The 15,537-nt window shown below is 41.8% G+C and overlaps 1 protein-coding gene across 3 annotated transcripts in view; it reads left to right on the top strand.

Moving 5' to 3' along the window:
- Nucleotides 1–15,537, top strand: part of IQCH (IQ motif containing H) — a 70,658-nt gene that overhangs the window by 12,453 nt on the left and 42,668 nt on the right. Inside the window, exons 3-9 of one of the 3 annotated variants that reach the window (XM_042824196.1) lie at nucleotides 651–773; nucleotides 1,098–1,195; nucleotides 1,531–1,645; nucleotides 6,005–6,127; nucleotides 12,732–12,843; nucleotides 13,550–13,675; nucleotides 14,572–14,783. In XM_042824196.1, the coding sequence (XP_042680130.1) occupies nucleotides 1,592–1,645; nucleotides 6,005–6,127; nucleotides 12,732–12,843; nucleotides 13,550–13,675; nucleotides 14,572–14,783 (627 nt within the window). In that variant the 5' untranslated portion in view covers nucleotides 651–773; nucleotides 1,098–1,195; nucleotides 1,531–1,591. Of the gene's footprint in view, nucleotides 1–650; nucleotides 774–1,097; nucleotides 1,196–1,530; nucleotides 1,646–6,004; nucleotides 6,128–12,731; nucleotides 12,844–13,549; nucleotides 13,676–14,571; nucleotides 14,784–15,537 lie in introns of those variants that run through there. The other 2 variants (XM_042824195.1, XM_042824197.1) reach the window with 2 other exon arrangements.

Below are 15,537 nucleotides of genomic sequence, written 5' to 3'. Positions count from 1 at the left end.
CGGGCGGGGATTGAGCGGGAAACGCCGGCCGAAAGCTGCTGCGGGGGGAGCGGAGAGCGGAGAGTCGCCGGGGGAGGGAGAGTGGGGCCGCGCTCGGGATGGACCGACTGACCGACCGACCGACCTGGCCGCTTCTCTCTGCCCTCCCCCCGCGGTGAGGCTGGTGGTGCGGCCCGGACCGCGCGTCGCGTTGCCATAGGAGCGGGCGGCGGGCATGGCCGGCACTGCGGGGCAGGGAGAGCGGGCGGGAGCCGCGCTGCTGCTGCGGGTGGGTGCCGTGCCGTGCCGTGCCGTGTAGTGCAGTGCCATGCTGTGCTGTGTAGTGCCGTGCCGTGCCGTGCCGTGCCGTGCCGTGCCGTGCCGTGCCGTGCCATGTTGCTGCGGGTACTTTGACCCACCACCGTCCTGATGGTTACTGACAGTGATTCGTTGTTTCAATGATGTTTTTGTTCCCCCCCAGGTTTCTTCCTGATCAATGGCTTTAAATGTACTGGCGTTGTGTTTCTCTCTCACTTGTAAAAGCGCAGAATTAAGGGAGGCTGTGTGTATTTCTGTGCTGTGTTCAGGAGGCGTTGGTTTGGGTTGAACGCTGCTGTGTAACCGCACGGGCTTGGGGATGGGAATGACCTCTGCCATGACTTGCTTCTTAGGTTCAAGAAGATCTGCACAAGCTTAAAGACAAAGTGAAAAACATCAGCTTGAAAGGAAACGTGGAAGCTGAGGATATCAGCGACCTGGAAACAGCAATTGAAAGAACTGAGTTTGGGCTGAGAGTAAGTAATGTAGAGCAGATCCAGAGGACGGCTCGTCTTTGAGGTCAGCGATCAGAGCCACGGCCATGTGTGGCTGTCCTGGAGTTCCCTCTGTGACCAGTGAATGCTAGGACTGATCACACACTGTGGTTCAGTGCCATGGCTTCCCTTTGTTGGTGTGCTCAGAATTGATTGCTTTTGCATTTCTTGGCTTTGACCAAAATCTAATTGAGTCCAACAGAAGCACAAAGCCTAAAACTTTTTGGTCAAGGGAGGATCTAGTTTGCTAAGTTAATGCATCCCTCCTACTTTTATAATTGTCCAAACCTTTTTCTCTTCTGGCAGAAACACGCTGAAAGCTATTTAAGTGCTGTAAGCAGAGAAGTGCTAACTATTTCTGCTACTGACAATGAAGAAATTCGTTCCAAACAGCCCCCTGAATGGTAAGTGAGACATCATTTGCTTCGTGGCAGAGACAAACAAAGGCAGCAAGACAGAAAAACTGCAGCATCAGAATCTTGTGAAGCAGATGGGAAGGTTGGCCCGAGTTAGGTTATTTTGGGTCATTTACTATTTGAGTTATATTTTGTAGAAGTTAAATCAATACAAAAGTTAATGCTGTCTTACAGCAACCTACTGCTAGCACTTGTGATTTTTTGCTTAACAAGTTTAAACAAGAATGCAGTCTTTTAGACGCAACCAGATGGGAGCAGCATGCATTTCATAGGTGACATCAAGGTAGGTTTTACAAACCTCACTGTTTCTTCTTTCTAACTAGGTGCCTTCAATGTGGTGCTTCTGAGAACCAGCTGGTTTTACCGCCGGTGCCCGTTGAGCCCATGACTGCCCAGGCATGCAGCAGAGCAGCGCTGCGCCTTTCTCCAGGCTCACAGGTCTGAAATCACAGCTCACTTGTTTCCCAGACTGCACTAAATGGGTGCACTGGCATCTCGTAGGTACTGGTTGATCCTATGGCCTTTTTGTTCTGGCTCCACGTGAGTTCAGGGTTTGATAACACAGCATCTGGTGACTGAATTGTTGCAGACCCTCAGTAAATGAGGGAGCTGAGGGGCAGGAGCCTTCTCCCTGCTTTTCCCTGCTGGCTAAAATCCAGGTTAGGAAGGACTTTGGTATCACTGTGGTGCATCCATTTCCCATGTATGCTGATAAAGGATCCTGAAACCAGATGTTCATTCTGTTGTAAGGTCCCAGTCCAGCAAATACCATATGCATAGCTGCACTTTTGCAAGCAGTGCCTTTGAAATAAAAGGGATTGTATCCTGGAATAGCGTGAGTTTGTGTTATGTGAGACTAAAACTGGTTCTCTGGTTTGGCTTTGTGTAAGAGATATGCAGAGCTGTGGGAACAGTTTTCTTTCTTATACAGGGCAGTCACCTCTGTGTTAAGTTCAGGTTTTCTCCTTGAAGTGTCCAACACTTCACTGTCTTTCGAAACTGTAATCCTTGTAACTAATTTAAAGCCTTCTGAAAATGTTTGTATCTGAAGTACTTTTTATTTCAAGATCTGAGTTTTGTCAGATGAGTTTTCTGGTAGTTTCCTCAAACACATTTTAAAAACGTATGTAATTAATTGAGTAAAAAATACCCATTGTCACAACTTTGGGTCATTACAATTTAAATTCAAGGGAAGTTTGGTAAGTGGGAGCTTTAAGGAGAGGCGTTCTGTTGTACCAGGAGTGACATGGAGTTGTATGGCCAGAATGAGCAGCCTGGCTCTCCTGTTCTTTATAAAAGAAGTCTCGCCATGAAGTAATGTTTTAATATTACTTACTCTTGAGGTGATGAAAAAGTGCAGTGAGAGCTCCGGGTTTTATTTAACTTGCTCAAGTTTCTTTACTCAGTAGAACCATAGAAATGAAATTCTGTGAGATTGTATTGAAAAAGTTGGAAATCTTTTTCTATCCGTTTTATATCTTTGTGTAAGATGTTGCTGTTACCGTTTTGAAAATATTTTCATTTGTAATTGACAAGGAAGATGAACTTTGATGTCTGCTGACTGATGTACTCCTGGCTTTCTCAGTTTCGAATGGAGAAGAATGGTGCTTGGTGGTGTTTTGAGAGCAGAGTGCAGTTGGCCAATATCCCAACCTTGTCCTGTAGGAACACATTTACTTTCGAAACACATCAGCAGAGTCCAGCTACTCTGAACGCTCCCCATTATCAGTGGTTTTATAACTCTCTGTGTGCACCAGTGAGCTTAAATTACAGGGGAGCTCATGCTGTATGCTGCTCTGACTTTCTCTTTTCATCTGCTTAGAGATGCACACCCAGTGACACACGAGCTACCCCTCATTTCCCATGATGAGGAAAGGGGCAAACAGTGCTGTTCTGCCAGCTGTTCCACATGCCCGTCATGCCAACATAAAAAGCTTTTATTATCAAATAGTTGTGAAATCCAGCTGGGAAATTACCACCTGCAGTTCCTCACTTCCTGTCTCTGCCTCACTGGCAACTATGAACATTTTTTGGTTTTATTTAAGTGCACTTTTGTGTTTTTTCCACTCAGAATAAAAGCTCTGTGAACAAATAGTTTTCCATTTGCAGGCAGTATTTCTGGTTATGTAGGCTTGAAGAAATCAACTTCTCGACTCTTGCAGGTTCTGAGAGAAATGAATAATTCACACAGTGATGTTTTTGTGCTTTGCAATCTGCAGCAGGTCGTGTGAGAGTAGAAATGGAGCTCAGGTTGTGTTTGTAGCAGTTAGGATAAAATAGTGTTGGAGTCACATGAGCACAGATGCAATTTTCATATGGAATACTTGTTGTGAGTGAAATAGCTTGCCCACAGGTGTCAGGATGGGCTTAAAGTTATTGCTTAGTCACAAGGATGGTATTTCTGAGTGATAGCAGCAGCAGGATGGGGCTGGGTGAACCTGGCTCACAGGGGAGTTGTGAAGCACTGTCCCTCCTTTTTTTTGCTCACTATGTGCTTGGTTTGTTGCGATGATGTTGATGCCTGAGAACCATAAAAGGTGTCTTCCTTCTGCAGTAGTTATAAAGACTCCAAGTGAATATTCTCTCATCTCTAATAGGATTAAAGATGTCAGTAAGCGCTGTTTCTAGAAGGCTCTAGAATATGGAAGAGCCACTGATAGACTTGAAAAGTGGTGCAGTTACTGGCAATATATGTTGTTTCAAAGATGAACGTAATGTAAGTCGTTCATTAGGAAGCTAGACTCTATTTGAAACCATGCACTGCTTGTAACTGCAAAACAGAACTGAGTTTGCCCTGGTGGCTTCGCACAACAAAATGCCCTCAGCTCTGAGATGTTTTCTGATTTGAAGTATAAGCGGGTGTGAATCCTTAGCTGTACAGATCACACCAGCTTGTTCTGTATATTGCTGTGTGCACCGTGCTAATAACGGAGCACAGTAGTTCTCATTCTCACAGAGCATGGTATCAGCATCACTACGTGCTTTGCACTGCTGCTCTCCTCTGTTTCACAAAACACGAAGATGGCTCAAGGCAGCTTAAATATCAGGCACTGGGCAAGGTAGACAGAAGGACCCGTGATAACCCTGCAGCTGTAGGATTGCCCATTGCCATACACATATGTTGCCAGCCTATGCAGTGACCTTTATTGGTGTGTTATTGTTATTTTGTTTGAGTTTGGCTTTTTAGATTAAGCGTTTCCATTCTTGTTACACTGGGTGGAATCTGCCGCTCCGGTGCTGATCGCTGCACTGCCTGACTGGGGAATTTGCATTGTGAACCATCTCCTGTTTTAATTGAGAAGATACTCAGATTTTCCCAATTCTTGTTTAATAGCACAAGCAGTTTCCTTTCCGTACAGTAGTGTTATAGCAATAAAATAAATACCACAAAATCACTGATGAGGTGCAAATTGAACTTTCTGTATCTGTGCAGCCATGTGGGTAAAAGAGTAATTGGCTTGGATAATAACTTTTGTTCTTACAAATCCAGATCTAAAGGAGTGTCTCATTGATACATCTGCTTGTAATTACTATCAAAATAAGGGAATATATTGTGCAGATAAAGAAATTTACCAGGTTTTCGTGCTTACACAAAGTAATGCAATTCCTTCGTAGCTCAAACATACCTCCAACAATTCTTGCACTTCTGGTGGCACATTTTGTTTGTCAGCAAATACAATTTTCATAAATTCCTTTATTACAATTACACAACAGAAGTATCAGCAGAGAGTTCTCCTCTATAAATATCTTCAGTTGGATTTCACACAGTAAGAGGGCTTTTTGCATTCCCATATCCGTGCCCTGGGAAACAAGCAAAGCAGTGGCAGGGCTCCAGCTGCTCTCAGTAACTGTGCTGTGCTGACATGCCTGGTGCCCCATTCCTCCCTGCCACCTCAGGACTCTTCCCTCTTTGGCACTGGTCAGTAAATAAACCCTGCTGGGTGCAGAGACTGCTCAAGAAGCAATAAAAGCACTGGGAGGTATCACTGCAATTAGCACAGATGTAAATGAAAGCACATGCATTATCATGAACTGAAATGTTTTCACCTCGAGACACTTTCAGAGTAGAAGAATAAATGACGCCTCATCTGGGTTTTATAGGATGTGTGCTTCAGGTCAGGACTCCGTGTTGGGTCTCTGTCTATTTCTGTGTATTTCTGGTTTGCTGCATGCTTTGCACCCCCTTGACTAGTTCACCAGTTTGTTTTGTCAGCCTGAGATGCAAAATCAATGAGAAAGGTAATCTGAGATTCACATGAGACATCATTCAGGGAAGGAAATATCCATGTCAGCATAATATAAGATGTGACTTTAGCTCTTCCTCTCTAACAGGATAATTTGTATTAATATTCATAATAGCAAGTTGGGAATTTTTTCTGAAAATGTTATTTGCTTTGTTCGTGTTTCCTAACTTGTAAGTATTAAATCGTCTGTTGTGGCACGGGTAAACTGAATCTAGAACTGACCCCAAGTCAGTGAAACAGGATTGTCTTTTGCACTTGAAACGTTACTCAAAGATGTGCAAATCTGGGACTTTCAGAACACTGCAGTGAAATTAATTGAACAAATTTGGGATATGTGCAAATAGTGGTTTGATGCCTCTCTAGGCTGTTTGTCCAATCAGCACACACTTTTCCACTGTTTGCCCAGCTCTGAGGGGATAGCGAGATAACAGTGGTTTTTTTAGTCATCATTTTGCACATTTTGCATCATTTTGTAACATCAGTCAATCCCTGAATACTTATGGCCGACTGTTTTAAGACCATGCACGTTCCATGTTTCCATTACATGTTTCAGAAGCAGCTGGAAATGGATGTGAAGCTTATGCTTGACCCAGAAAACATCAGTAAGAAAGCTGTTTTGAAACAACAGAGCTATGAGACCAGGCTGCCACGTATAACTAAGAAGAAACCTGCTCCTGTAAGTAACTTCTGTTGTCCTGTGGGCTTGCACATGTTGGCTGCTCACCAGTAAAGTTAATACAGATCAGACCTTAACTAAAAAGCTATTTACATTGTAAGGGAAAGTACCTCATAGTTTTCTATTTGTTGACATTCATACGTAACAAAGCAATCTGAGTGACAACAGTGGGGAAAACAAACATGCAGCATACAGTTATGGGTGCTTAGTCCAGCAAACATAAATGTGTATGGGAATGTGTGTAATCATGGTAAGATTAGGAAGAGAAACAAAAGGGAGCTTGTGGAGTTCAGGCTGTGGCCCAGAGATCAAGGAAGGGTGAACTTTTGCTTGTTTATTCCCCAGCTGTTTCTTTACAAGATAGGAGCACATCCTGTTTTCAAATGCCAGTAGGATTGTTGTGAATGAGCCTGAAACACTTGTATTTTGCTTTGATGCTAGTTTCAATTGACTTTAATAAAAGAAGGAATCCTGCCGTAGGGCTACAGCATCAGAAATCAGTGTCACTGCAGCAGGAAAACAGAGATTACACTGAATCAGAATGCTCGAGCTAACTCATGAATGCAGTGTGCTCACAGTTGAGCTTTGAGGGATTCTGAAGCACAGCCTTTCATTCAGCTCAGTAGAGCTGTTTCCTTTGGTACAGAACGCCTCTCAAGGCCCCTCAGAGCCCCCTGACCGGTGGCTGCATCATCACCCTTCTCTGCTCTTACACTGCTTACGTTGTGCTACATCACGTTTTGATTCCACACATTTCAGTTCTGCAACTGCTGCTCCTCTTAAATACCATAACAAGAGATCAGTTATGTTCTCAAATTTAGTGCAGCACTGTGGTCCATGTGAAAGAACGTGCCCAACAGTTTTGTACAAGAGTGCTGTCCTAGAATTTACTTTTACAACGGAAGCATTATGCAGCAAGTCCAGTGCCATAAGATTCTAAGGTGTTTGGTTTCAGGTACCAGAAGCAATCTGTGAATGGCACAGTTGTAAGCTGCCACTCAGAAAAATGATTTTTGAAGACTATTGCCCAGACTAAAGGGTGATTTGTCTAACCCTGTGATATACAGTTAATGAGAGAAAAGCATCATGGCTAATAGCTTTTTAGAACCACTCTAAAACGCTCACAGGGAGGAATGTTATACTGCTGCTGAGTGCCATGTGTTTTACTGCTCTCACTGAAACACATCGAGAAAACTTCCTCATGTTGACTGAAATTACAGGCAGTATAAATTAGTCAAACTTCTGATACATATTTACAGTTGCTTTTTGTGATAGGGAGCTTGGATGAAAAAACAAGAAGGTATTTCCTGTCTGTCGTGTATTTTACAGCTTTCCTAAGCAGATGTTTTTAAATGTTTTTGCACTGCATGACACGATCTTGGTTTTGAAATGTTCTGCCTTCAGTGGGGGTACAATTTTGCAATTAGATTCACAGAGTCTACTGCCTAGATTGTGAACAAAGGCATTTTGTGAAGTGCGAGGTGTACAAGCACTCAGTGCAGCGACAGCTGGAGATCACCAGTGGTAACTGAAATAAATCTGTGTGCAGTTGCAGGTCTAAAACTATACAGCCTTTAGTTTCGGGAAGCAGAAAACAGCAAGAAGAATGAAGTTAGGTGCTGCCTACCTTATTTTTGCTAATCAGCCATTAGAGGGCAATATCTCTACACACGCACACACGGGATCACACACACGTGCAGACACGTGAGCGTACCCACGTACCTGCTCTACATGCGTACATAAATTCAGTGATCATCTCCCCCAAAAAATCAGCAGCAGGAGGACTCTCCCAGCGACGTGAATGAGAAACAAATCACTTCATCAACTGCATTCACCTCTTTCTCCAAGAGTGCTCAGCATCTGAGTTTTCAAGGAGAGCTGAGCGTTGGTGCGTGCAGTGCCATGGCAGGCTCGCTGGCTTTGCTGTAACTGAGTAGGTCCACATGAGGCACACAGGCTTTTCACTATCTTGCCATTTGGGTAGCTTGAAAAATTATTTTCATTTTCAAACTTTTAAGATCTCATTTTTTTTCATGAAAGATTTCTTTGTCTTTTGTCGTATACTGATACATTATGACAGAAACTACAAGCGATTAATTGTGCCGTCACTGTTGCCCTTCTGTACTTTTTTGGATGGATAAGCACTAATGCTTCGTCCTCTGTAGTTATCTTTAAATGAGAAATGTAATTCTGTTGGAAGCACCATGGTCAGACCGGGCATCGCTTTGTTTTGTAGACTATATATGGATAACAAATGAAGAAAGACAAGCAGACAATAATTAAGTATGCACTCTTCCCGTGAGGATCCAGCAAAACAAACAGTAATCTGAACTGCAGCAAAAATAATTCTGGCTAACTGCTGCAATGTAGAAAAGATTCACAACTATATGTTTCATTTCCATAGGACTGCTGTTCTTTTATAGAATTATACTGGCACTTTTTGGTCCCTGTTTTCATATAAATATATATTATGCTGTAAACTTAGGAACCTCTTAATTTATTCATGAGTTAGAATTTAATATGGTGATGATTTCTAGCCTTTATGAGTTGCATCTTATATAGTGTGGCTGTAATGGAGATGGCAGTGATTCTGTTTTGCTGGTTGCTTTTTTTTTTAGCTGACTTATTTGAGTGCAGTCACTAGTTATATCCTCCCTTCTTCGCACTGTGCTGATCACTAAGGCTTATCACTGAGGGTCTATTCATTTCCAGAGCTATAAGTTAAGGCAGAGCTTGGCATTTCTTTTCCTTTCAGATTATTAGAAGCTGTAGGAGAAGAGCAGGTCTTTGGTCCTCAGAATCGGATTCTTTTAGACTCGTGTATCTTTGATAATTGCAGTCAGAGCACGGTTTGTCATTGGTAGCAGAATGAGACCTAAACAAATCGATGCTACATGACAGTAATTCAAAATAAGTTTGTTGCATTTGTCTTACGGTATGTAATCATAATAAGCAGCACAGTGGATTAATAAAATCATCCTGTCACTAAAATTAAAAAGGAAATAATTGGTGAGATGGAGTTAACTTAACAGATGAGTAAAGTCAGAATCCTTTCAACCCAGAAATGGGAATGTGAAGGTCACCTCCATCTCAGATGACAAACGTAGAATGTTTTGTTGGTAAACAAATTAATCTTTTGAAAGGTCACCATTTGTTTTAAGGTTTTCTCCAGTTCTTGTCATCTGGAATTGGAGATTGACTGTCATTTTGCTAGGTAGGGGTGCAGCTGAAGCTGCTGAAGCTGCTTCTGTACGTATCAGCATTCCTCAACAAAACTCAGTGCCTGATTGTGATGCTATGGGCTGCTGGTTTACAGCTGTCTCCGGACAAGAATGGAGGGCCACCCCTGAATTCCAATAAGATGGTCCTGTATATTCTGCCTGATGTAAACTGGCCCTTCGCCCGTAAGTAAAATGTATTGTAGTTCAAGCCAGCAATTATCTTTCTTACTTCCTTCTGTGCTGCTTCTGTTCCCTTTTTCAAAAAACAGATGTGAGATTCACCAAAGTTCTCCATCTATTCTCTCTTGCACCTGCTAAGGCAGGATTTTGATGGAGGTGTGTGGCTGGGAGAGCTAGCAGGAGGCCGTCAAAGGAGCAAAGCTTGATTTTTCCAATAACGTGGAAAATTAATGATTCACAGACATCTCTAATTAGTTTAAGCTTAAAGTAGGTAAGAATAATACGTAAAACCTGTTGCTGAAGATGCCCACTTACTGCATATGGAAGGTTATATGTTGGGCCTTCTGTTTCAAATGGAGTTTATTCTATTTAGATAAACAAAATGTGAGAGAAATACTTAGTGATATCACGCATCTCGTGGATTAATGATAAGCTAGATAAAACGCAGGACTACATAAACTGGAATGAAAAAGACAAACCTGGATTTTCTGTGTGATTTTCCCACTCAGAAATTTTCTTGGATAATAAGACAGCAAGCTTTGAAGATGGTTCATATTTCAGATTTTCTGCAGAGCTTTTACGAATTTGACTCGTCTGGCGTGAGTGGCTCTGCTAACACTGGTGAATGCGTCCTTTACTTACCATGAAGTCCTTTATTACCACTGGGTATCTCTGCACTGAATTCCACATGCTGGTTCTTAGTCTCAGGGGACCAAAAGCAGGTCATTCAAAACCAGAATTAAGCACTTCATTTATTTATTGTGTGTTACTGAGATTATTTGGCTTATCATCAGAACGAGGTGCTTCCTTTTCAGATATTTGTAATTAGCTCATTCAGTCGTTTAAGATTTTTCTTCCCAAGAACTGTGGTTAAAACAACAGGGTCAGAGTCCCTCAACATACCTGCTCCCATTTCTGAAGCTGGGCACTGTGTGCTTTTCCAGTCTTCTAGCAGAGCTGCCATTCTACCAGAGACCAACCAGCAGTTCTGAGATTACTTCAGAGAGTTCTTTAGGTATCCTGGAGTGCATTTCATCAGGATCCAGCCATGTGAAAGCCTCTGAGCCTTACCTACCTGATCTGTGTGGTGCTTAAGGTAGCCTGAGACCTCTTTTCCCTTTTGCACTGGAATAAATGTGCCTTCTCCAGGCTTTTGCCTGCCAGCTTTCTGAGCATATTGAAAACTGGCCTTACTGCCATTGATTTGATTTTACTGTTTCATCCTTCTCTTTGTGGGGATTATTAACTGCGTACATCAAATCTCAGTAGGATCTTAATCAAAAATATGAAGGCAGATGGCAATTTGGTGCAGACAATCATGAAATGATTGATTGTTGTTACATACTTTTTCCACCACTGCTATCAAGTTGAGGGGTTTTCTAATACTTAGAAAATCTCATTTATCTAATCTTCCTGGTTGATAAACTATAGTTTTGAGGTGTGCTACTGATCACCTTTCCTTTGTATTTAGGAGTAGACTATATTCTTTTATGGGGGAAAAACATACATATATTTTCAAAAACAGTTGTTCTGGTTAAATATTGCTGTCTAGGTTAGAAAAAAAAAAAAGAGAAAAGAAAACAAATAGAAAACTAATCAGAAAATCCCTATGGTGTTACAACAAGTGCCCCATTTAAAATAAAGCAAAAAGAAAAAATCAAGAGGGAGAGGTTTATCCACAGGAGAAAAACACTTTAGAAAGGGTAATAGAATTGTTTTTCTCATGTCCCAGGTTAATTACACTCAGAAGTGCTTGAAATGAAAACATAGTTTTTCAGCACACTCCAAGCATATTATACAGTGTAAGCTTCCCTCTGCAGTCCAGATGAAGTGCTCCCTTCCAGCCCTATAAAACTGTACTTTAAAAGTACCCATGATGAACGGGCAGGCTTTGTGCTGACTCGAGAAAAATGCACTTGCTGAATCATAACCCTCATAACACATTTCCCTAGGAGACATTATTTACACAGGAAGATGCCTGAGGTTCTGGTTGTCTCGTGGGTGCATTGCAGCTCCTCTGTGCTCAGGTTCTGACACACAGAAGGCAGGTGAGGTGCCTGCAGCTCAGGGTCCTAAGGAGGGGGACCTTTTGTTCCAGGATGTTTGGGGTCTGCCCACACTGCAAACATAACAGTGCTATTTAGGAGCAGCCAGCTCTTGAATTTATTTCAGGTGAACCCTGAAAAAAGCCTTTGTCTCATTTTTTAGGGTCAGTCTGACAAGAGCAAGCAATATCATGTTCTGCTGGTAATAATTCACTGTCTTTAAATGAGAGCTCTCAGTGATGTTACTTACCTGTCTGGAAGTTACGTGTGCTGAAGCTCTGGCTCTCATTCTCTTTAGGAGTTGGGAACAACTTGCAATCCAGGCAGAAAGTGAGGACACTAAAAATGTTGGAGAATAGGAAAGAAAGAAAGTGTGAGATGACAATATGGAGGTTTTGTATTTGTAGTACTGAAGTATGCTCTTTTGCCTGTGCAATGCTCGATGTGTGTGCTAATGATTGTAACAGTGGGGCACGTGGTATCGCTGTCCCAAAGAGATGTGTGTCACTGCTCGATATCCTGGCACCTAGAACCAGCAGGTTCCATTTCTGCTGGCATGCACAGGTTGTTTGGGGAAGTAAGGGAGCTTTAATTCCCACATGAGCACAGCCAGCATGGCACATGTTTCCCCATCACATTATTAGGCTGTGTCATTCCCTGCTGTAGTTAAAGAACCTTGAAACTTCGGAACTCTGAGATACTTCTTGTTTCCTGCTTTCTCGATAGTTTCACCTATTTGAATTCCATTAGTATTCATCCCAGTACAAATTTCTTTCCGTATTTTCAAGTACTTCCTTTTCTTTCTGGTGTCATATTGGTGAATGCATTTTGTATTGCAAAGACTGTTCTACCAGGAAGCACAATGCACTCATTAAAACTGAGAAAGCTTCTTGTGACTCCGTTTTGAACCCTTAGTACACTGATTTTTGCATAGCAGATATCACAAGACGGCAACTGGATTTAATAAACTTAATTTAACTTACTAAGCTAACGACAGAAAACATTACTGTAGCGTAGGAAGTAAAAGCAATGTTTGCACTGTTACATTATTAGATCTTATTTATTGCAGAAATTGTATTTATTATTATGTTGAGTAGAAAAATGTCTTTGCAAATCCAGGACTTTTCTTTGCTGAAAAAAGATTCTGTGTCTTGCCAGACACGTAGTCAGAAGGGAGCAAAGGGTCAAAGCAGCAGCCAGCTTTGGGTTTTGCCTGCCTCTCCTCGTGTGGACTCTCCCTTACCCCTGTTAGAAGAAGATATGAAGAAAGGTGAGTCACAGAATTGCACCTGGGCACTGCTGCCAGGCACAGCTGTATGCCACATAAGCCACACTGTTTGCTGTTTGCAGCAGCTGTCTGGCAATCACATTTTCTGGCACCTCTCATCTTGGAAGAATTTTTTCTCAAACATTGCAGAGGGTAGAGATTAACTTCAGACCACTGGCTCTGTGTGTTGAACTTAGCACGCAGCACACGTTGTGTTGAGCATCAGCCTTCCTGATTCTTACATTGTAAGTCAGCTGTGTTGCTGATAGAAAGAACTGTACGTGATGGAGGATTCTTCTGTAACAAAATTAAATGGCCAAGATAAACAGTAATGATTAATGTCTGGTTATTAATCATTCAATTTTAAGTAGACTTGCACTTGGATGTTTTAGTAATCAGTCCACAGTTGTAATTACATTGTGGCTTATAAAAGTTAATTCTCATCCATCCTGTGTATTAAATTGCCATTGTACAAGCATATAACTCTCAGAATCAGCACTGAAATGTGTTTCATGTCTTTGTCAACTCTCATAGGCACAGCTTACATTCCTTGAATGTCCTTATTAAAAAATTACCTAACGGCTTTTGTAGTTTTGATTTGGAATTGAAAGAACTTGGCTGTGCTATTGTTTAATTCTTTATGGTTTCTATTTTTTTCTTTCATAACTGAAATGTGTACAAATAGCTCAATGATGTCATCTTCTTGTAGATATTCTGAGCCTAACGGAACGCAGGCTTATCCCTCCAGCAGCAAAGAAAAGTCTCCAGACACCTGTTGTATCCAAAGCAGCTCCTCTCCATGAACTGCACAGGCAGCGCAAGAAGTCAGCTGTAGGTGAGTACAGATGATTGCTGACAACCAGCAGTTGCATCTCCAACTTTGTGTTCAGGCCCTTGTTTTGTCTCTGGAGGAAGCAGCTGTCTAATGAGCTCTCAGTCAAATTCTTAAAAATACCATTTGCATAAAGATGCACAGAGCATCCTGTGTCTTTCAATTGAATGGGAATCAGATTTCTTAAGCCCTGTGAAGGTTTGGCCCCTGCTCATTTCTGAAAATCTTACATTCCTGTTTCAAATTCTAAGCACCTGAATCCAAGATCTGACCATCAGAGCTAAAGCCAACAATACTGTAAATCACTGTAAACATGCCTTACAGCTTCTGACCAAGTCTCTGTTTTGTCAGAATGGCTCCTCATACCATGCTCTGGGTGATGGAATTCTGACCTACGTCCTCTGAACTGTTGTTGCCACAGCTGCTTGATGCATATGACAAACCTCTCAGCGATAAGAAAATGAGCATGAACAAAATGAAGAGTGGGCTTAGAAGCCATCCCTATAAAGTCAGAAGTTCTCCTAGTGAAAAGGAGTAGTTGAAAAACTAAAATTCCATGTGGAGTAACATGGATTGTAAGTGCTACTATTTGATGTTACGCTCCTGGGTATACTGCATACTGGCATATTAGCAGCTCTTATGAATTCAAACTGTGATACGTTTTCCTTAATATGATCACAATTTTTGTAACTACAAAAATTTGTTTCAGCATGGTTAAGCTTAAGGCTAGCCAGTGACATTCCTAAATGGGTTTTGGTGGTATGTCCTGAATACTGCAAACCACTTGGATGTGAGAGCAAACTGGAGCATGCCAGTACCTAACGGTGGAATACCAATTTGTTGCTATTGTTGCCCTTATTTAGCAATGAAACCCATGATAATTTATTTATTTGGTACAGGACAGATTAGTAGTAAGGTGGAACCTGTGAGTACAGACACTTCCACCTTTCCAAGCTCAAAGGAAGCAACCGGCGGCTCTTACTCCTCTAGCAAAGGTAATACTGCATCACTGCTTCCCAGCAGCTCCCTGGATTCGACCAGAAAATCAAAGCCAGCGCACGCACACCCGGCTCAACAGCTTCAGTGTGAGCTGCAGGCTGCACAGACACAGGTATTTAGACAGTGAGGTAAATGAAATCTTTATCCGTGGTTGTGACACTGTCTTCAGCGGAGATGGTTTAGGAAGTGACTGTAAGTTGCTCAGTTACAGCAGGAGGGTTTGAACCAAACCCAGTAAATAACAGATACTGAAGTGAGTAGGAAATGCTTCTCACATTGCCAGTTTCTACTTTCTCAAATTTGTCTGTGCTTTTTGAAATTTAGAAGATCAGCCTAGAAAAGATCTTATGAGGTTACCTGGAGCTCCGGGCAGAGTTACCTATGCTTTAACACTGCAGACAGATGTTCTCCTAACCTGTTCTGAAAACTTCCGGTGATAGCAGCTCCGCAGTCTCCCTAGGCCATCTGTTCCAGTGCTTAACTAACTATCTTTACTGTTATAAAAGAGTTTTTTAATGTCTCGTCTAAATCTACCTCACTGCAGTTAAGCAAATGTAGTGTTACTCTTTATATTTACAGGAAACTATAGGGGAGTTTGACCTTGACTGCTTAATGTTTGCTGGCTGTTCTTGATCCCCATGCAAAAGAAACGATTTTCTTTCTTTTTTTTCATTTTATCTTTTTAAGCCTAGTGATTGTGTTGCATAGCACGCTCTCTGGCACTTTTGACATTTCTTCTATTAAGGAGATCTTTATTTGCAAGCAAACTTGAGAAATGCAAGTTAATGTTCTTAATGTAAATAAAAAAAGTAATCTCTAAAAATAGATTGCAAATAGTGCATTAGATTGAAAATCTCAACTAATGA

The sequence above is a fragment of the Centrocercus urophasianus genome, unplaced genomic scaffold (genome assembly GCF_019232065.1).
Source record: "Centrocercus urophasianus isolate 14NV4802_14NV808 unplaced genomic scaffold, USGS_Curo_1.0 seq_23, whole genome shotgun sequence".
NCBI lineage: Eukaryota > Metazoa > Chordata > Aves > Galliformes > Phasianidae > Centrocercus > Centrocercus urophasianus.
Note: the sequence above shows the minus strand (reverse complement) of the source record. Positions and strands in the feature narration are given on the sequence as shown.